This window comes from Lepisosteus platostomus, chromosome 3, assembly GCF_059453375.1.
Source record: "Lepisosteus platostomus isolate fLepPlt1 chromosome 3, fLepPlt1.hap1, whole genome shotgun sequence".
Lineage (NCBI taxonomy): Eukaryota > Metazoa > Chordata > Actinopteri > Semionotiformes > Lepisosteidae > Lepisosteus > Lepisosteus platostomus.
Window position 1 is genome coordinate 51,141,984 of NC_142613.1, and position 22,539 is coordinate 51,164,522.

Here is a 22,539-nt window from a genome sequence, read left to right on the forward strand (position 1 = left end):
AATGACGAAAGACAGGAAGACTTAAACCTTCAGTTTTTGGGTTTTACAAATGAGCTTTGGAAATAAAAGGATCTTATAGTTCAGATGAATGGTGTAATGATTCAATCTAACTTCATGAAAAATGAGGTAGTGAGGAATACAGGTGCAACTGATGATGGAACTGATATAACAATCCGTCATAGACAACCCTCTAACTTTTTTTCCTCATTAATAGCAGACCCTGAGAACATCCCAAACACTTGATTATTTTGCAACAGGTGAGGTAGGGAAGACACACAGTCAGAAATATACGGGAGCACATTGCCAGCAAACAGCAATATACAGGTCTCTGTGTTGGTATCTTTTAGACCTTCAGTACTGGGCTGGTTTGATCCACCCATTGCCAGGGGCTCTAATGTCAACTAGAGCACTGTCAAACAGTAACAGAGAGAAGGCACAACCTTGCCTTGTGCCCCTGGGCAACGAGAGATGACAGTTGTGGCTCCTGGACAGGCAGAAGGTATGACAGTTCCACCCACTTTCGTAACACTGCGGCCGGACACAGCCGCGCGGCTGGTGATTTGTCCAACCCAGGTGCAGGAGACCGGAGAGTGGCGGAGCTCCCCAAGACACCCGGCTGATAGGGGTGCGAGCGCTCCGGGACAGAGGCGGAGTGACAAGTGAAGGAGGTGATAATGGAACAAGTGATTACTGGCCAGCGGGGCGTAATCAGCCCAGACCAGTCAGTAGTGGGAAAGAGACAGGAAATAGGGAGGCGCGTCGGTCCTAGGAGAATCCGGCTAACTGCATCCCTGGGAAAAGAGGTGCTGAGCACAGCCTGTCGGTCGGGAAAGGGAGAAAGCGAATGGCGAGCCTCTTTGAAAAGGGAAGAGAGCGGCAGGAAACCCCCAGACGGTGATCCAGTCGGAGGGCCAGGAGCCAGTGATACCAGGCGTGTCTGATACCAGGCGGACACCTACGGGGAGCAGTCCCAGTCAGAGCCCTGGAACAAGGAAGATCCCCGAGGATCATTCTCACTGAGCGATGCTCTCAGTCTCGCGCTCGAATCAGAAACTGCAGCTCAGAGCGAAACGAAGGCGTAAAACGCAGGCTGATTCAGAGCAGAAATGTGGCACTGATGAATGACCTTGGACAGGCTGTAAGCTCAAAGTATTACCGTGGTCCACTTTCTTTGTAACCGTCTGCATCAGTTTAACTGTTGCGACACGAAGAGACTTGATTTTTTCATTGACAAAAAGTAACTCCACAATATTTCGTTGATCCGATTATGTATTCTTTTCCAATCATACAAGGTAAGTTTTGAGAATCTCCAGTTCACCATGCCTATAATGGTTTCCCAGAGATTGCTCATAAACGATATTAATTTAGGAACATAAACATATTATGTAAACTGTATATGGCTGGTATTGGTAGTTTAAAGAAAAAATACACACCATTATTCCACTTTCTTCCTAAACATTTTAAGCATCAGTCTTTCATTCGGTTACATACTATGGTTATTTTGGGAAAGTTTTTACGTGCTACTTCTGACTATATTAAGTTTATATACTTTGTAAAAAGTTATAATGTTTTAACATTTCTTATGAATATTTGGGCTCGTTATCGCAGTAAAAATACACATACTTTTTAGAATTTGATTAATAGGGAATATAATATGGAATCGCGTATCTAAAAAATTAGTAACGATATAATTATATGCATATACTGTAGCTCAAATTATCACAGTAGTATACTGTCTTTGGAAATGTCTGCATCAGTTTAGCTCATTCCCATGTGATTTTTACGTGTGTGGTGTAATGGCTTAAGCGTGTCCCTTGTATGCCTGAGGTCAGGGGTGTGAACCCAGCTGTCACCATCAGCTTTCTTTTAACAAATACATTTTTCTTTGAAAAACTAAAATAGTAAATATCGACACTATATTGAATTTGTTGACATTTCTAATAATCACAAAACGTTCAAAATTAAGTGAGTTAAGTGATTAACCTTTTCCATGACTACTTGCGCTCGTTATCGCAGTAAAAGAAACGCATACTTTTTAGAATTTCATTATCAGGGAATATAATATGGAATCGCGTATCTAAGGAAATTAATAACGATATTAATTTAAGGATCTACATATATGTATTTATAAAGCTGGTAGTATTACTGTAATCCACTTTATTTGTAAACTAGTTTTATTTTTAATTTGACTCAATCATGCATGATGAATTGTGAGAGAGTGATAGATGGAGACAAGATGGACATTTCTTGTCAAAACTACATTTCCCAGAATGCAGTGGGATAGACAAAAAGCAGGGCAATGACTTTCTCTGCAAGCTTGTCAAAGAAGTAGGCAGCTCAAAGCCCAGCAGCAACAATAATTAATACAGTGTGCATTCTCCTGTCAAGATATAAAATAGAACAGTGCAGAGTACATAATGCGGTTATGTATCGGGAATGTTTGCAAAGAGCTGAAGAAGGCTTCACAGCCGAAACGTTGTGTTTTCTCTCTTCTCTTTTCAGCATGGAATAAACCTATTTCTTGTTCCTTAACAGTGACAACAGTGCATGCTACTGAAAATTCCTTCCCATCCCCCAGAATTGTTCTGTTCTATTCTATTCTACATAACAAGACAGGGGTGTTGACAGTCCTAGCCTTTGTGAGAAGTACGGAGCTGCGTTACATAAGGTAGCTGCAATGGAACATACTAGTAGGTAAAAGTTCATTCCAAGCTGGAAAGAAAAGACACAACGTGTCTCCTCTATAAATCTTCAGTTTACAGACTGTCCAAGGTCATTTATTATGAATAATATCTTCCATATCGCATTAAATTTGGAACGCTTTTCACAAGGGTAAATCCATGTATTTTCTAACCGCTTTCTCCAGGACAGGTACCAGTTTCACCCCTCCCCCTTCCCTCTGCCTGTCACGGACGTCCAAAGGGACTAACCGTGGGGAGCAGGAGAGCGGAAAAAGACCCATATGCGTAGCGGCGAGACGGGAAAAAGGCCCGGGCTCATTAGTGCAAGGAGTTCAGGAATGCCGTATAGAAACCTATGCCCTCAGGGAGCGGACGTGGGGCGCCCTGGTGCTAGGCGGGTCTCAGGACATCCGAACGTCAATGCTGAGCGAGGACAGAGTGCAAGACCCGGAAATATATAGCCCAAGGGAAGGAGAGGGACAGGAAGGACAGCAGACTGGAAACTAGGGACAGGACAGAGAAGGAGCACCCTCTGGCTGCAGAGGGCGTGACAGTACCCCCCCCTTCATGGGCGGCTCCTGACGCCCATACAAATAAATAAGCTGCACAGCACTGGGGGGAGGAAAAACCTCATTTAACTGAAAGGAAACCTCCGGGAATCCACGGCTGAGAGCTACCCCTTCCTCCGGGGTATAAACCTTTATTGGGTGGAGGAAGGGGGGGTAGAGAAGAGCTCCGGAGACAAAAAACAAAAAAGTACACAAGCACAAACAACAGACAAAAACCTGGGAAAGACCAGGGAGACAAACCACATAAAAAAAAATAGGAACCAAAGTTCCGAGACACAGAGAGCAGGGGGGGACCAAAAAGGAGGGGAAACCAGGAAGAAAAATTTCAAACCAAAAGGCAAAAAACAAGAAAAAAACTACAAAAATCCCGGGGAAAAATACCGCAGACTGGGCAAATGGCACGTTCACATTCTAACGCTGATATCGGAGTGGACAACCTGAGGAAAGCCAGACCGAAGTCCGCTCACAGACACAGATGCCCGGAGTGATATCCAGCAAAAAGAATGGAGGAACGGCAGAAAGCTTACCATTCTATCACTGAAATCGGAGAGAGCGAGACCAGGAAGAGCCAGGCACGAGAACCCGCTCCAGACACAGAAGCTCGGAGTGATATCCAGTAATAAGAATAGGCAAGCCAGCTCAACATTCAATCACTGATATCGGAGTGATCTACCCGAGGAAAGCCAGGTACAGGACCCGCTCACAGGCACGGAAGATCGGAGTGATATCCAGTGATTAGAATAGAGGAACTGAAAAAAAAAAAACAGCCCAGAGAACAAGAAAAAAAAACTGCGGCAAGACAAAAAAAGCGCCGCTCGCGGGGTCAGTAGGTGGCTCAGCATTCTGTCACGGACGTCCAAAGGGACTAACCGTGGGGAGCAGGAGAGCGGAAAAAGACCCATATGCGTAGCGGCGAGACGGGAAAAAGGCCCGGGCTCATTAGTGCAAAGAGTTCAGGAATACCGTATAGAAACCTATGCCCTCAGGGAGCGGACTGGGGCGCCCTGGTGCTAGGCGGGTCTCAGGACATCTGAACGTCAATGCTGAGCGAGGACAGAGTGCAAGACCCGGAAATATATAGCCCAAGGGAAGGAGAGGGACAGGAAGGACAGCAGACTGGAAACTAGGGACAGGACAGAGAAGGAGCGCCCTCTGGCTGCAGAGGGCGTGACACTGCCTGTCTGACCTGTTCCCATTTTGAACCATTCTGTGCCCGAATCGCAGCAGGTGAGAGAGAGTAGGGAGAGACAGAAAAAAAGTGAACCCTGGTTTTTTTATAGTCAGAAGGCTTCAACTGATGCATAAAAATCTAGCATAATGCCTCCTCACGTTATGAAGTCACTTGCGCCTGGGATCCGCTTTAGTTTCCCGGAGATTGCTCATAAACGATATTAATTTAGGGACATAAACATATTATGTAAAGTGTATTGGTACTGGTACTGGCTGGTATTGGTAGTTTAAATAAAAAAATGCACACCAGTATTCCACTTTCTTCCTAAACATTTTAAGCATCAAAGTCTTTCATTCGGTTACATACTGTGGTTATTTTGGGTAAGTTTTTACGTGACTGTATGAAGTTTATATACTTTATGTTTATATAGTGTTTATGTTCCTAAATTAATATAGTTTATGACCTTCAACCGCGTTATGCTCCTCTTCTTTTTATGCTCAACTACCAAAATTTCTCTTTAGTTGTAAAATTCCATATTAATATTCAATGCTAAGCGGATTAAAACGTGCACAGTAAAGAGATTAAATGATTTAATCTTTTCACTAACAACCAATGCACCACAAGTGCCCCTGTTGGTCATTTTGGCTAGCCAAATCACGTACCGCGGTACACCGCAGTGAACTGTGGGTAATTTAGCGTGGTACGGGGTTGTACAGTGCATTTTGAATGGCTGCATCTGTAGAAAACCAGCATGAAATGAATAATAAATGTAATAATTCCTAATGAAGAGGGATCAGGAAGGTGGTCCAGTCAGAGCAGCAAGCCCTGGAAAACCTTGAGCCCTCATGAGGATGCGACAGTTTCCCAGGGATACCACTAGCTGCAGGACAGCTGTCATGACAAGTTGACACATGAGTCTCCAACCAAAACATTTAAGCACCACAAATATGTTCTTCTGTTCATTCTGATTTGCTGCTCCTTCAGTGTCTAACAATATTATAAAAGGGGATAAGGGGTGATAATTGCTCAGCTGATCTAGCGGACAGTATTTCTGCAGCTGTTTTCAAACCGGAATTCAGCTCACTTTACAGGTGATAAGATGATCTGTCTCTTCCCTTTTCTGAGTTGGAGACAGACATTTACTTCATGCAGTGACTTAGGGAAGACATAGAAGACATAAAATCTGTTATTTCAGAGGTTGTAGAATGAGACTTGAAATAGTAGAGATTAATGGAGCCTAATATTCCCAAAATCAGTCATTAATTCCCTCAGGGTCTGTCAACAGGTTACCTCCGCTGGCCTGTATTTTGGGAATCGTCCTGAATTCTCTGGACATTAATTCTTCTGGTTTATCTCAAGTTCAAAGTTCAAAGGCTCTGAGATCAGTCCCATAATACTTGTATCAGGTCTCCTCACAGTCTTCTCTGTTCAAGACTAAAGAGCCTCTGTTCCTTCAGCCATGTTCGGACTAATGAAACCATTGAAAGTAGTAGTGAGGAGGTGATTTGGTTGCGTAGGAAAGACTTTGTACCCAGTTGAAACAGTAAAATATAAACTACAAATTTCCTGACTTGTGCTTCCAGTCAGTCGGTGTGGGACAATATATTCATAATTCTGTGACCAATAAACTAGTCTTAGAAGAAGTGTATCCTTATTACCATATCATTTCTTGATTTAAATTGTGCACAAATTTTATAATCTAACAAACTGTTTGACTTTGTAGAAATAAGGATTCTCTTAGGTTCGTTGTGAGTAAAATTGAGGTATACTGTTTATATAGACATACAGCTCCAGAAGATGAAAGGGATTCCCAGTAAGTAGTCCCAGCACCCTCCCTGATTGACATATTTGTACATCAAGGAGAGCACCTGAGAAAATAGTTTGTGACGCCCCTACCAGTCCTGGAACATCTTGTAATGTTTGTGTTTAAGGGCTCCAGGGAGCCCTTAAAGCTCTCCTTCAACTTTTTAATACTTTACTTGCAAGTAAGAGATCCCTGATGTGACAGTCCTGCCCTTAGTTTCTGTTATCAGCATGACCCTGTAATATTTTTAGTTCATTTGCATATTTACTAAAGTCTGCTTTCCCCAGCTGGTCAATCACAGATGTGTGAGTCCAGCTGTATTTTCTAAGGTCCCTCAGTCTGTGTGTTTGTCCTGGGAGAGACCCTGTGCTGGAATACAGCCCTGTCCCTGATCCACAGTGGGATTGTGTTCCTAAAGCTCCAGTGTCCCAGTGACTGGAGTGCAGAGAGTGGAGAGCCAGGGTGTGTGAGAGTGTCTCTGGGGAAGGAGTGTGTGAGGAGAGCTGAGGGAGAGTGTGAAGAGTCACTCCTGTGGGGAGAGCTGTGTCCTTCACACACTCTTCTCTGTTCCCTCCTTTCAGGGGAAGATCCCCATTCAGGGAAATGGCTCCTTGTGTCTGAGAGTTCCTGCACAGCAGCCACTGGAAACACAGCTGAGAAATGGGCCTCAGTCTGTCTCCTCCTCTCTTTCAGGTTCTGTCAGTGGATACAGCCCTCTGAACAGTGGAAACGCAAAGCCATTTCATTCCTGCTGGATCTGTTTCTGCAAGGAGCAGAGTGGGAGACACAGACAGGAGAGAAGGTCTTGGAATTGTTATCATCAGTGTGCAGCTACACTCACTTTCCTTTTGATAACGATTCCAATAAGGAGCTTCAGTGTGATTTCCTGCTGGATCTGTATTCCCGTGTGAAGGACTGTGAGTCTCAAACAGGCAGGAATGTTCCCCCAGCACTCCAGCCAGTTTTCCAGTCAGCTCCTGCAGTCTGGGCTATAGACCTCTCTGAGAGAAAGGCCTCCCTCTTCCTTGAAGTGCTGAAACTCCACACAGTCAGGAAACCAGTAGAGCTGAAGGGCTGGTCAGCTGAAGAGAGTGAAGTGAGGAGTTTCCTTCAGTGCCTGCCCTATATTTCCCAGCTGAGGTAAGTGTGTGTGTACAGTCAGTCCTCTCTCAGTGTGTCTCTGCTGTGTTGCTCTGTGCTGTAAGGGAGCCTGTTCACTGGGAGAGTGTAATGGGCAGTTAATTCAGTCGTTCTTTGTTTTACATTTTTAATTCATTTTTAACAAAGTTCAACCACCAACCATCATTAAACAATAAAAGAACAAAACAAGTTAAAGAGCAACCTTGAAAGGAGATAGTTTACAATATTATAAAGATACAGATACAGGGAATTTACCAGTATCCAATTTCCTTCTAGCTCTCTAATCACATCTGTCCCATCTCCTCTCCCAATCCAGTCATCCTCCTCATCCGGCATAACTCCTCTCTCTCTGTCTGTGGAACACCTAAAGGAATTCCACTTTAGTACGCTTTGACCCTTAGGAAACAATTCTGTTACAGTATCTCCACTGGCAAATACTCTGCAAAAGGTGACCAAAATTTAAGGAAATATCTTTAGTCTTAATCCAGTTGATTAAAATACATTTCCTATCTAAAAGTAATTTACCCCAAAGCTGAAAGTGCAAAGTGTGATGGGAGAAGTGTTACCATTTTAGAAGGTAAACCCAAGAATAAAGAGCTCAGGGTCCTTTCTTATTTAAAATGACAAATACTACTCTTTTCCTGGAGAATGAAGTTCTGTAACTGTGAAATTAACATGCAGTCCCTAAAGTAATGGAAATACGTTGCTGGATAGCCACAACATTTAACACTTAATGGTGAAGTGGCATCAATATTTCTGTTTTTAAAGTGTTATTGTATTATGTGTGAAAATTGATCTGACAGAATTTCCAGCCTCAAGCCAGTCATCCTTCACAGAGTTCACTTTCCCATTTCTGAGTGAGCTCAGCTGTGGCAAGTGAGTATAACACGGAATAGAGGAAGAAACAAAATGTCAGACTTTTATTGTCCCTAAAGAACTTTTCTACATCGCTGTAAGGAGAAATATCAAAGGATGAAGGCATGTTCGTAGTGACGAAGTGTAGCACTTGCAGAAACCCCCAAAAGTTATCTGGCAGAAGATTCAATTGCAATTGTAGTTGGTGGAAGGACATTCAGGTGCCGTTCTTCAATAATCCCCAGTGTTCTTCTGGATCTTTATCTTTACAACCCCTCAGACAACCCCCATGAGTAATCCAGACTTGCCAGCTGAGTGGCCTCTGGTGCGAGTGAGGCCAGGCAGCCTGTAGTTCTGCCCTGTCGATTTTTATGATGGCAGGTTTCATTTCCAAGCCCAGCAGGGAGGGCAGGCCCGATTAAAAAAACTGGACAGGCTGCCACCCCTCTACTCCTTTAAGACCACTAATCAGTATATTATCTCTTCGACTGCAGTTTTCAAGACCCTCTATGCCAGTGGTTCTCAACCTGCGGCCCGCCACACACGAAAGTGTGGCCCACAGTGTCCGACCCCTTTTTAATAAATTGCATTTGTTTGCAGTTGATTCCTTTGATAAAAAATAGGTAGAACTTGCAGCCCCACTAAGAGTGTGTTTTAGTCATGTAAAACCGTTTCTGAATAGAATAGCTGGTGATAAGATTAATTTTCATTAATCTTTAATTTCATTAAAGTGCTGCATTTAGGCTTTAACACGCGTCACTAAAACACACTTTCATATTGCCTTCACCGTCGTGCCCCTCGTACGTCTGTGTGCAAAGACTAGCCCGCTCACAGCAGGGTTGCCTAGCCTAGTAGTCTGCTAGTTCGTATGAAAAAGAAAGAAAAATGGATGAGTTTGTTGTAAGGGCTGTTAAGAAGCTCTTCCCTCAGTCTCAGTGCCAGAGACGTTTATGAGTTGTGTTCTGCGTAAATCAAGAGTGCAACTGACCAACTAAAAATTAGAGTATTACTTGGTTGAAGTGGGGGCTCTGCAAAAATGATCCGCTAGGGTAAAAAGCATCTTGTGACCCTCTCGCAGTGTGTCTTATTTATACTGCAGTTTGATAATCTCACTGAAAAACGTTGTGGGTTGGGTATACACACAGTATAATATACATATTTCTTATGTAAACAGCTTTTTCCAGAACATGTCATTTTACATACACTGTGTACTTCACAATACAAGTCATTATAACTGATTGATTTTAAAATGAGCTTCCCCAAAGTGTTTACTTTCCAGCTCTATTAAATGTACATGACACTTCCCTGTGTCTTGCATTACTGTATCTCAATATCATGAATTGTTAAACCCTTGAATATACTGGATATATACAGGTGGTATTTACAGGTGACGCAGCGGGTTCTGTTTCAGGGGAAGGTTTCTGGTGTGGATGATTACTGTAGGCAGTTGAAGGAGCTAGGAACAAGAAGGGTGTGCAGATTAGGTGGTCAGCAGTATGAGATGATGGTGACTGTCAGGGAGGAGGGTACCAGTGGAGGGGTCATCCTGTAAGGTGGGCAACTTGTCATTTATCAAACTTGACATTTGTCAAGTGTTTGCTCTCCAGCTCTGTGAAAAACCATACATACAGTTTTATGCAAAGGTTTGGGCACCCCTGGCCAAATTACGTTTTGTTGATGTTCTAAGTGAAAAGAAGTCAACACAACCTCTGCAGCGAACAAACTTAAACATTTCTGCAAATATAAACGCACAGTTACTATTTATTTGCTAAATTTAACAGATTGAAAAAATAAACCATTAAATGTGGCATGTACAAAAGTTTTGGCACCCTTCCAGTTGATCCACTAGTGTTATTTTTTTGTAAGGTCTCATAACTTAATTGATTTGTTAGGTCTTAATCTAAGTCAGGTGATGACAAATCCAGAGCTTCATAAATTCTCTGACTCTTCGAACCTCTCAGGAAGCTGTGCTTACACTCAACAACCATGGGCTCCTCTAAGCAGCTGACTGAGGATCAGAAAATAAAGATAGTTGACCCTTACAAAGCAGGGGAAGGCTATAAAGAGATATCTAAACGCTTCCAGCTTGCAATTTCCACTGTCCGAAATGTGATTAAGAAATGGAAGTTAAGGGGAACTGTTGAAGTTGAGACAAGATCTGGAAGACCAAGAAAAATCTCCGATAGAACTGCTCGTAGACCAGTCAGAAATGCAAAACAAAACCCCCACATCACTGCGAAGGACCTGCAGGAAGGTTTAGCTGACAGGGGAGAAGTGGTGCACCGGTCCACTGTGCAGCTTTGCTTGCACAAACATGATCTGCATGGAAGAGTCATCAGCAGGAAACCTTACCTGCAATCTCATCACAAAAGTCAAGTTGTGTGGTGTTTTGTGAGTTTTGGAACCAAGTGCTGTGGTCTGATGAAGTAAAAATTGAACACTTTGGCTACAATCACCAAAGGTATGCTTGGAGAAAAAAAGGAGAAGCATTTAAAGAAAATACCACCTTGCCAACTGTTAAGCATGGTGGTGGATCTATTATGCTTTGGGGTTGTCTGGTAGCCAGTGGCACAGGAAATATTGTGCAGGTAGAGGGAAGAATGGATTCTACTAAGTATCAACAAATCCTGGAAGCTAATGTCCCACAGTCAGTGAAGACACGGAAGCTGAAAAGAGGTTAGACATTACAACAAGACAATGATCCAAAACATACCTCAAAATCAACCATGAACTACTTCAAGAAATGAAAGATTAAGGTTTTGGAATGGCCTTCACAGTCCCCAGACTTGAATATTATTGAAAAGCTGTGAGTAGATCTCAAACACGCAGTGCGTGCAAGACGACCTAAGAATATTTCTGAACTAGAAGCGTTCTGCAAGGAAGAGTGGGGGGAAGATTCCTAAAGCAAGAATAGAAAGACTGTTAGCTGGCTGCAAGAAACGTTTGGAGATTTCTGCCAAAGGGGGTGTTACTAAGTACAGATACTTTTAGCTCTGGAATTGTCATCACTTGACTTAGATTAAGACCTAACAAATCAATTAAGTTCTGAGACCTTACAAAAAAATAACACTAGTGGATCAACTGGAAGGGTGACAAAACTTTTGTACATTTAATGTTTTATTTTTTTCAATCTGTTAAATTCAGCCAATAAATAGTAACTGTGCATTAACATTTGCAGAAATATGTCAAGTTTAAGTTTGTTCGCTGCAGAAGTTGTTAACTTCTTTTCACTTAGAAAATCAACAAAACATGTAATTTGGCCAGGGGTGCCCAAACTTTTGCATACAACTGTAACACTTCCCTTTCTCCTTTGTGTGATTAATGATCTACAGATGCAGCCATTCAAAATGGGTGAGGTATTTCGCGGCATACCGCGACACGCCCACCGGGGTATCACGCGGTTCACGCGTGTCACGTGACTAACTATCCGGCGTCGCCTTGTAAAACCGCCAGGGGGAGCTTAACCTCTCATGTACAGCATTTGAGCCTTTAATTTTGAACTGTGTTTTACAGCATGTTAATCATCAGTCATTAAAATGTTGGTATATTTTATGAAAGCAAGATTGCTCAGTTGGACAAAAGTACACAACCTACCTTTATCAGAAATATTTATGCATCAAAGCCTTTACTGAAGATATTACTAATAGTATTAATAATGGATGACTTTGGACAAGCTGAATACTCAAAGTATAATTTCTTTAACACATTTGTACAAGCACTTGGAATCTGTCCAAGCCATACTTTGTCAGGCATTTTGTTTTACTTCAACGGGCATAAAAACTTCCTTGCTTTTAACAGGGCGTTTCATAATTTCTAACTACGAAAATGATTTAAAATGCGACACCTATCATTCAACTAGAGCTTAAAATATCACAAGGAAAAATACACACCGGTATTCCATTTCTCCCTAAACATTGTAAGCTTCGAAGTCTTTAACTAACGTGATACCGGAGTCAACAAGCATACTTTTAGAATTTGATTTAAAGGGAATATAATATGGAATCGCGTATCTCAAGAATTTAATAACGGTATGATTATATCCGTGTACTGCGGGAGGGCTGTTTCGCCTGCCTGCTCATGCGAGCTGTCTTGTAGCCTACTGGTCTAGGTGCGTGACTACCAACTGGCAGGTTGTGTGTTTGAACCCAGCTGGTGCTGGACCTTCCAGTTTTATTTATTTATTTTTTAATCGCGTAACATAAACATATTACCGTATGCAAACTGTACTGTATACAATATGTACAGTGCCTTGCGAAAGTATTCGGCCCCCTTGAACTTTTCAACCTTTTGCCACATTTCAGGCTTCAAACATAAAGATATCAATTTTTTATTTTATGTGAAGAATCACCAACAAGTGGGACACAATTGTGAAGTGGAACGAAATCTATTGGATTTTTGAAACTTTTTTAACTAATAAAAAAGTGAAAAGTGGGGCGTGCAAAATTATTCGGCCCCCTTGCGTTAATACTTTGTAGAGCCACCTTTTGCTGTGATTACAGCTGCAAGTCGCTTGGGGTATGTCTCTATCAGTTTTGCACATCGAGAGACTGAAATTCTTGCCCATTCTTCCTTGCAAAACAGCTCGAGCTCAGTGAGGTTGGATGGAGAGCGTTTGTGAACAGCAGTTTTCAGCTCTTTCCACAGATTCTCGATTGGATTCAGGTCTGGACTTTGACTTGGCCATTCAAACACCTGGATACGTTTATTTGTGAACCATTCCTTTGTAGATTTTGCTGTATGTTTGGGATCATTGTCTTGTTGGAAGATAAATCTCCGTCCCAGTTTCAGGTCTTTTGCAGACTCCAACAGGTTTTCATCCAGAATGGTCCTGTATTTGGCTGCATCAATCTTCCCCTCAATTTTAACCATCTTCCCTGTCCCTGCTGAAGAAAAGCAGGCCCAAACCATGATGCTGCCACCACCATGTTTGACAGTGGGGATGGTGTGTTAAGGGTGATGAGCTGTGTTGCTTTTACGCCAAACATATCGTTTTGCATTGTGGCCAAAAAGTTCGATTTTGGTTTCATCTGACCAGAGCACCTTCTTCCACATGTTTGGGGTGTCTCCCAGGTGGCTTGTGGCAAACTTTAGACGAGACTTTTTATGGATATCTTTGAGAAATGGCTTTCTTCTTGCCACTCTTCCATAAAGGCCAGATTTGTGCAGTAAGACTGATTGTTGTCCTATGGACAGACTCTCCCACCTCAGCTGTAGTTCTCTGCAGTTCATCCAGAGTGATCATGGGCCTCTTGGCTGCATCTCTGATCAGTCTTCTCCTTGTCTGAGCTGAAAGTTTAGAGGGACGGCCAGGTCTTGGTAGATTTGCAGTGGTCTGATACTCCTTCCATTTCAAGATGATCGCTTGCACAGTGCTCCTTGGGATGTTTGAAGCTTGGGAAATCTTTTTGTATCCAAATCCGGCTTTAAACTTCTCCACAACAGTATTACGGACCTGCCTGGTGTGTTCCTTGGTCTTCATGATGCTCTCTGCGCTTTCAACAGAACCTTGAGACTATCACAGAGCAGGTGCATTTATACAGAGACTTGATTACACACAGGTGGATTCTATTTATCACCATCAGTCATTTAGGACAACATTGGATCATTCAGAGATCCTCGCTGAACTTCTGGAGTGAGTTTGCTGCACTGAAAGTAAAGGGGCCGAATAATTTTGCACGCCCCACTTTTCATTTTTTTATTAGTTAAAAAAGTTTCAAAAATCCAATAGATTTCGTTCCACTTCACAATTGTGTCCCACTTGTTGGTGATTCTTCACATAAAATAAAAAATTTATATCTTTATGTTTGAAGCCTGAAATGTGGCAAAAGGTTGAAAAGTTCAAGGGGGCCGAATACTTTCGCAAGGCACTGTATATGTATATTTAATGTCTTAACTGTGCCCGTTTAAGTATTGAATATTCATATCTAATTTTACCACTGAAGGGAAATCTTAACATAAACATACAGTATATGGCTGGTCTCGGTACTTTAAAGAAAAAAATACACACCAGTATTCCATTTCTCCCTAAACATTGTAAGCTTCGAAGTCTTTAACTAACGTGATACCGGAGTCAACAAGCATACTTTTAGAATTTGATTAAAAGGGAATATAATATGGAATCGCGTATCTCAAGAAATTAATAACGATATAATTATATTCATGTTGCAAAAGAACTGCAACGGACATAAAAACTCCCTTGCTTTTAACAGAGCGTTCCATAATTTCTAACTACGAAAATGCCAGGTGAAAGGATTTGTAAACATATTTTGTTAAAGCAAGTCAGTTTTTTCTGCAACACATAAAATACATTTTTCCAAAAAAGTTTAGCCTTTGTCACTAATGAAACCACTAAATAAAGACATACATATAGAAATCTTAAGATTTGTTTTATTTAATGTTGGTAGCAGGATGAACTGTCAGAGTGTATATTTTGTCGCAAAGTTGCTGCAAGATGTTAACAGTGAAAAAGGTATTTAGAAATGAGTTATTTCAAGATGAAAAAGAAAACATACACGAAACATGGTTTCATTACGACCAGAATCGGTCTTGAGATATTTTTAACTTGATTTACAGTATTTGAGAGGTATGTCTTAACACCGATACTACAGTGCTTAAGTACTGCTCACGTATATGTTTCTAGGTTTATATTATGCATTTCATACGGTCAAATTACTTTTGAGCAACTAATAAGAAGCGCGAAACGGTATGCGTTTTACTTTCGTTTTGTGCTGGGACCCGTGGATTGATTAGAGATATCAAGTACATACAAGTCATTTTTTAAATGTTGTAGTTCGTCTTGAAAAAATGTTACGAGTACATCATCTATCAACAATCACACAGGTTCTGTTTCCATATTGCGGATTTTGGTTAGGTATTATCAAATCCAGTGGCGCTGTTAGTTTACTGAGTCCCATGTCACATGGTCTGTGATTGAAACCTGTAAAACCGGTTTAATTCGTCACAGTCAGCACTCTTCAGGTGTGAGGGTCTTCTGCTCAGAATGAAACGCTAAAATGTTTGTGTATATTCTAATGGTAGTGGGGGCAGGGTGTGTGGGAACAGGTTTGGTTGAAATTGCATTGGAGATCTATGTTCTTCACACCTGAAACATTTTCTCTGAAAGCATTTTCTTCGCAGTTTAACCGATCTTGTTACAGCATGTTACAGTTTACTATTATTAACCATATTAATTTTAAGTGCTTAATGTAAAATCTTGTAAAAATATATTTTCATTGTTCAAATATACATTAAGTCTGACTATCATATACTGTAATAAGTTAAATACAAAACTAAAGAAAAAATAGGGTTAAATATAATTCAAAATATTTTGCTAACAATGTTAACTGTTTATGAATAATAAAATGTATTAACTAAGGAGTAGGATGGCACAGTTGTTAGTATGTTTTTTGTTTTGTTTCTTTTTCATAAATACAACAGTAGTACCTGATGTCTCAGTGGCTTTCAAAATTAAATTATGCAATAAATAACCACATGTAAGATTCTGATGCTTAAAATGTTTAGGGAGAAAGTGGAATACTGGTGTGTATTTTTTCTTTAAACTACCAATACCAGCCATATACAGTCTGTAACGTAGGGATTTCTATATGTCTTTATTTAGTGTTTACATTAGTGACAAAGGCTGAACTTTTAGCTTCAGTAACGTGTACATATCTCCCCTTTTTATAAAACGACATGGTTGAAAACTGTTCCAGAGCCACTGTTGTTTCATCAGTGAAAAGTACATCATGAAATGCCTCTCCCTGTTCAATCCACTGGAAAAAAGAAAAGGAGCATAAAGCTTCTGATGGTCATAAACGATATTCATTTAGGAGCAGCATCTGAGGTATGTTTTTAACTGCACTGCATTGGAGAGAATACCATAATGTGTTTTTTTTTTTACTCCCTGGCGGAAACTGGCTTCCAGAAGAATCAGTATGGCTCAGAGATTAAATAAAACTTCACAGACATTAACGAAGAGCATAACGCGTGTACTGTATACACTGCAAGTACAACCCCCCTCTCTGCAGGAGTGCTGGCTGTGATGAATTGAACTGGTTTCACGGGTATTTTCAAAGTAGGATGCGAGATTTCCAGCGAAAGACACCCCCCCCTCAAAAACCCAGTAAATAGAGTACTTACTAGTTAAAGGCTAGGCTCCCGACTACGGCGAAAGGAACCCTTCTTTCATTAGAAGACAATGAACATATTTTAGCCCTGAATGAATTAATAGCAAACATGGTTTACATAAAATACATTTTTCCAAGAAAGTTTAGCCTTTGTCACTAATGAAACCACTAAATAAAGACATAAATAGAAAAATCTTAAGATTTTTAAAATACATGACTTTGCTAAAATTTATTTGAAAATAAAAACAATTACAACCGCCAGGGGAGAGAGAGAACAGGGGAGGGATGTTGGTTTTGCATAAGGGGCGGGGCTATGGAAATTAGGTATGTTTGGGAATGTGTAGTTACATGTTCTGGCTGTTTGTGAATTATCGTTGTTGAGTATGGAGTGTTGAGGTATTGATTTTGTGTAATGCTTTATGTTGAAAATTGAGGTGGATTTTGTTTATGATAAACAGGATAAACTGGGATGGGAGGAAGGTTTGGTTTTGCATAAGGGGCGGGATTATGATAATTGGAGGACTTTGCGAGTGTAAAATGGTTTGATTATTTGATTTTGTATTGTGGTTGTTATCTATGTTTTTGGTTGGTATTATGTTTATATGGTTGTTTTTGTTGGTTGGTTGTTATTATGGTTATTAATAATACGATCTATAGTTGAAATCTGAGCCTAAATAAAAAGAAAAAGCAAGTGATTAGGTTTATGAGCAATCTAATTACTTATTCGTTTAAAAAGCTATATAAAATAAAGTTTATTATTAATTTGCTGGACAGAGCGGTGAACATTATTATGCATAACAAAGATAACGATCCTGATCAGTTTAGAAATCTGTGTACGCTGTAAAGTTTTTACTTCTTAAACTTTTAAAATACACGTTTTGAATGGAAAGAAATCCTCTTCCTGGTATAGCACACCAGCACGTCTTTTTTCTCCAATCAGAGGGGTGTCAGATGGTGTCAGCCAATCACCATTCTGCGTTGGGTAGCAACGGGTGACTGTTCTCAGGCGGAAGATGTAAACAGCTTAATGTTCGTGTTAAATATTTTTTTTTAATTAAAATTCATTCTATACAGCAATCGCATATTTGGGTACCGTTTCATAAAACTTTCATGCTTAAAATGTTTAGGGAGAAATGGAAGACTGGTGTGTATTTTTTCTTTAAACTACCAAGACCAGCCATACACAGTACAGTTTACATACATACAGTAATGTTTATGTTCCTAAATTAATATCGTTTATGACCTTCAGATGCGTTATGCTCCTCTTCTTTTTATGCTCAGCTACTAAAATTTCCCTTTAGTGGTAAAATCCATATAAATATTCAAAACTAAGCGGATTAAATTGTGCACAGTAAAGACATTAAATGATTAAATCTTTGCACTACCAACCAATGCACCACGAGTGCCCCTGTCGGTCATTTTGGCCAGCCAATCACTTGCCCTGCGGTACCCTCCGGTGCCCCGCGGTGGCTTGTGGGTAGGTTACCGTACTGCGGGTTTTTACCACGCATTTTGAATGGCTGCATCTGTATACATCAGCCTTCCAAAAAGCTTGGGCCTAGATATATCGGTCCCTTCCGGATTCTTTCCCGGATCACCCCGGTTACCTTCCGTCTTGCTCTCCCCCCTACCCTCAGAATCCACCCCTCATTTCATGTCTCCCTCCTGAAACCTGTTTACCGCTCGCCCCTTGCGGCTCCCCAACATCGCCCGCCACCTCCTCGTCGCATTCAGGGGCGCCCGGCTTATACGGTCCACAAGATCATTGACTCCAGATGGAACCGCGGTACCCTTCAGTATTTAGTCGACTGGGAGGGTTTTGGTGCCGAGGAGAGATCTTGGGTTCCAGAGAAGGATATTTTGGACCCTACACTAATCAGTGACTTTCACAGGGACTATCCTAATTGGCCGTCTCGGGCGTCGGGAGCCGCCCGTGAAGGGGGGGGTACTGTCACGACCACCAGCCAGCTGAGATCAACACGTAAGCGAGCCAATCAGCACCAGCAGCGGATTACTACTAACAAGCGCCGCCGCACGAGTTAACACACCTGCAATTGCTCTACCGTGCGGCACGCCGGGTTATTTATACCATTCTTACCTGATTCCCGTTGCTCGGTATTGAGTTCTCTACTTGTTGCTCAGCCTAGCGTTCTTACCCCTCTTTTGCCTTCCTGGAATTCTGCCTGCACCTTTTGCCTTCGGACTTCGGATCTCGTCTCGCCCCTTGGATTGTTTGCTATCATTGCCTGTTTTGGATTTGACCCTGTAGCTCTCTTTTCGACCACGATTCTGTCTCACGCTTTGGATTGTTCGCCACCAGTGCCTTTACCGGATCTCGACCTACCTTCGCCTTCGGACTACGACTCAGCTCCTGGATTTGCTCGGTACGTTTACTTACCTCCCTGCGACTCCCTGCATCGGATCCTTTTCACCTCTACAGAGCAGTGTTACAACATCGATCACACTCAGTCTGTGTCTTTTCAGTTTCAGTCCTTTAATCTCCTGATTTTACTTTTAGTGTCTTCACTTATTTAGCTCTGTGAATTTGTTTAGACAGTGGTGACAGATTTTGTAAAAAAAATGTACCTCTACCATTACCTGTACATTTACCTCTTCAGTAAACAGATCACAATAATAATACTGTAAGAAGACAGATAATTTTATTTGCCAAGAGACAGAAATTTGGTCCGTAGTTAGAAGTAATTGTTCTCTCCAAACACAAACGGTTTATACAAATGGTACATTGAACTTCACACACAAGACATATTCAGGTGCTCGCATATATAGTCATATTTTACAGTTATGAAATGCAAAAGAAAAAAAATTCCTCTTCCAAGAAAATCTCCTCCCACTCCCCCCTCTCCAGGTTTCCTGCGGAGTCACCTCAGAATTGAAGCCTCACGGGTAGAGCTGGTAGAGGAGCTGTGAGATACAGATCTGACTGTGTGATAAAGTCTGGACTTACGATGAGGAACTGAATGTAGTGATTTTAGTCTGTTTTTCACCCCACGCCTCGGTCTGCACAGTGCGCTCCTCCACCTCGTTTAGCCTTTTATTCATTCTGCTCAATTCTTCAGGACAATCTGATAGATTTCTGTGTCACTTCTGAAGTCTGTCAGTTCAGTGAAGATGTTTTCGACTGTAAACAGACTGAACTTGCGGTCTGGCACCTTGCAGACTGTTGAGCTGGGGGAGAACTACTCCGGTCTCCCTGTTCCTCTTCAGTTTCCTTTCTCACTTAGCTTTGGGTGTTTCTACATCCTTTGCCTTGTTCTTCCATTATTACCCAACACTTAGTCTCTGTTTTAAATTGTATTATGTACAGTTCTGGAATGGATGTTTTATTAAACGACTGAGAGCGAGAGAAGCGGCCATTGCTGCTGGTGATGTCACTGGAAGCCCCCAGGGAAATTTTTTAGTTTCTTGATTCTCTGCGACTGTAAGCAATAATAAAAATCCTAATAAGGAGTTGTTTTTCTCTGCCCAAGCTTGACTGAAAACTAATGGTTCGTTTTAGGGATTAGGAAATCTATGTTAAAAGTAGGAAGTTTGTCACTGTGTATAAAAAGCGCTGAGCAACGTCTTTTGGAGAGCCTAGCTTTTGCAAGCTGCTCTCCCGTGTGCACGCGAAATAAACAGCTCTTCTTTCACCAACATCCGCACTCTGACATTTTAGTGTTTCTGCAGCTCCATACATTGATCTCAAACATGGTTTGGTAGGGTAAACGCACTCATGTAATGTTCTTACACTTCAATGTGACAAGCTCTCAGGATGCCTGTCAGTGCCTAATTTTAACTCTCAGATTGGTTGGACTCTACTGACATGGTTTTCTGGAAAGCTCTTGATGACAGTTTGGTTCACCCATGCAGATTACAAGACTTGATTTACATTTCCTAAAAAATAAGCGTAAATTAAATACATTTAAGTAAATAAATTTGTCCCTATAGTTTCTTTATTGCTAAAGATCTGGAGATTATCAGAACAACTGACCAGCTGAGCTCTTAAACAGCATACCTAGTCCCCTGTGATGTGAGCTGAACCTGCTGATGCTGTTACTGCTGTGTGTGTTAATGTGTTATTTTCACTGTGGGTAGTGTGGGAGAGTTTGACTTTTTGTCGCCATCGATACAGCAGGAATTCAGACAAAACCTTTGGAAATATGGCTAAAAGTACCAGTGGAACACTGTCAAAGGACTGATGTTGTATGAAATATTCAGTCTAGAGTCGAGGGAAACAAGCTTATGTGTTAGTGTTTCCTGTGTTCTCCAGAATATTACAACCCAGGGATGCCCAACCAGTTGATTGCGGAGTGCTTGCCAGTCGATTGATTGCAAGAATGTTTGGCAAAAAATAAATGGCCTATTTGACTGTTTACTTTTTTCGATAGCCACTGGAAAAAATGCTGCAGGAGTTCCGTAAATAAAGAGTGTTGTGTGCGCTGCCCAAGAACGTTCTCTTGGCTATTGCGACACGAACCCCACATTCACTACAGTGCAGAGTGGAGCAAAACAGACTGGCTGTGACAAATTCGCCAACAGTTTGATTAGTTTGATTGCCTTTTTGATAGTTGTAGTGTTTGAGCGAAAATGATGAAGCAAAGAGACTGAAAACTTACCGTTACCACAAGGAATGGGAGCATGATTATTGTTTGTACTTTCACATTCAAATCTGCAATGCTAGCGTCTACGTGAAAAAGGGAAATATAGAACAACACTTCAAAACTGCACACAGTGGGATTAGTAGTAGGCAAAAAGTCATTCAGGGATTGAGAAGTAATTAAAAAAGTGTTTGCTGAGGTTGCTGACTTGTTATTTGGAGATTTCAAAAACAAACATTTTTGGCCAGGTTCAGACAGCTGTTGCCTGAAATCAAAGAGTTTCTCAAGTCGTCTAAACATGAATATGCCCAATTAGAGGGTGACCAGTGGCTTCTGGATTTAGCATTCTTTACAGACTTGACCGAACTGCTGAATGAGCTGAATGTCGAGCTGCAGGGGACAAAATAAAAGTGTCATCGACATGATCAGCAGTGTCAACATGTTCAAAAAAATGACAAGTGTTCTCAAGTAAGCTTCTCAGTGCCGATGCTCACATTAAGGTAGGATATTCTTTTTTCTAAAATGGGGAACATAACTTGTTCACTGTAGCATGAGTCACTTGCTTTTATTTGCTGTCACTGTAGTGATGGATATCGTTATTATACTGATGTGACCACAGTCTGTTTATCCTATATCAGAGCTTCAAATTAACACTGGTAGATCGCTCTGGACTGGCAAATGTGCCCAAACGTACATTTTTTTACATTAAAAAAGTTTGGGCACCCCTTTTAAAACCCTTCTGCTCCCAGCTATTGGTGCTTTCCCAGCAGTTAACTCAGGTCCTAGTAGGGCTGGGCGATATATCGAAAATGTATCGATACCTACGTTAAGAATCTCTTTCCGACCTTATTTTGCTTATGTCGGTATTTTTGAAAAAAGCTTTCCCCACTGTGTGCTTTCATGAGCGGTCCCCTTAAAAAACTACAACACCGGGTAGTCATATCCAGTCACATGCTTCTGCCTCGACCACCCTTCGCTCTTCATTCAAAACACAGAGGAGCGTGCCGGGCGTGAGACAACACGAGCGCTCATGCTGAACCCAGGCAGGCAGGGAAGACTCAAGTACAAAAGAAAACGAGTTAGTATCTAAAAAAGATGCCATGTCGATCGTTTTGTCATATTTTGGCTTCAGCAAACAGCAAACTGAACAAAGAGAAGTCAGATGTAAACTCTGTTGGAAAACCGTTTCTGCGCCCAAACGTCACTCGAGCAACTTGTTTCATCGCTTGAAGCACAACCATGTCGTTGAATCCGAAGAGTGCGTGGCCAAAAAAAAGAGAGACAAGCACACTAATGGCCGAAGTGATTCCCCCAAACAGCTGTCTCTAGCACAAAGCATTTACTAATGCCACTCAATATGCAAAAGATTCACGCAGATGAAACTAGATAATTAACGCCATTACATACTACACAGCGAAGGACATGGTCCCCATAGCTACAGTGGAACATAGTGGTTTCAAAAGACTTGTTCAAGCCCTTGACAAGAGATGCACTGTGCCCTAGAGAAAATATTTTTCTCAAAGTAGTGCCTGACATTTACTAAGTTTAATAGTTTGCATATTTAAAATGTGATCTTTCAGCATATCATGTTATCA

At 41.4% G+C, this 22,539-nt stretch overlaps 1 protein-coding gene across 18 annotated transcripts in view; it reads left to right on the top strand.

Annotated features, from left to right (window-relative positions):
- The window catches only part of LOC148675054 (uncharacterized), a 149,999-nt gene that overhangs the window by 90,212 nt on the left and 37,248 nt on the right, over positions 1–22,539 (top strand). For 17 of the 18 annotated variants that reach the window (XM_088626021.1, XM_088626003.1, XM_088626002.1 and 14 more), the window contains one exon: positions 6,919–7,365. In XM_088626021.1, the coding sequence (XP_088482147.1) occupies positions 6,919–7,365 (447 nt within the window). The remainder of the gene's footprint in view (positions 1–6,918; positions 7,366–22,539) is intronic. The other variant, XM_088626013.1, reaches the window with a different exon arrangement.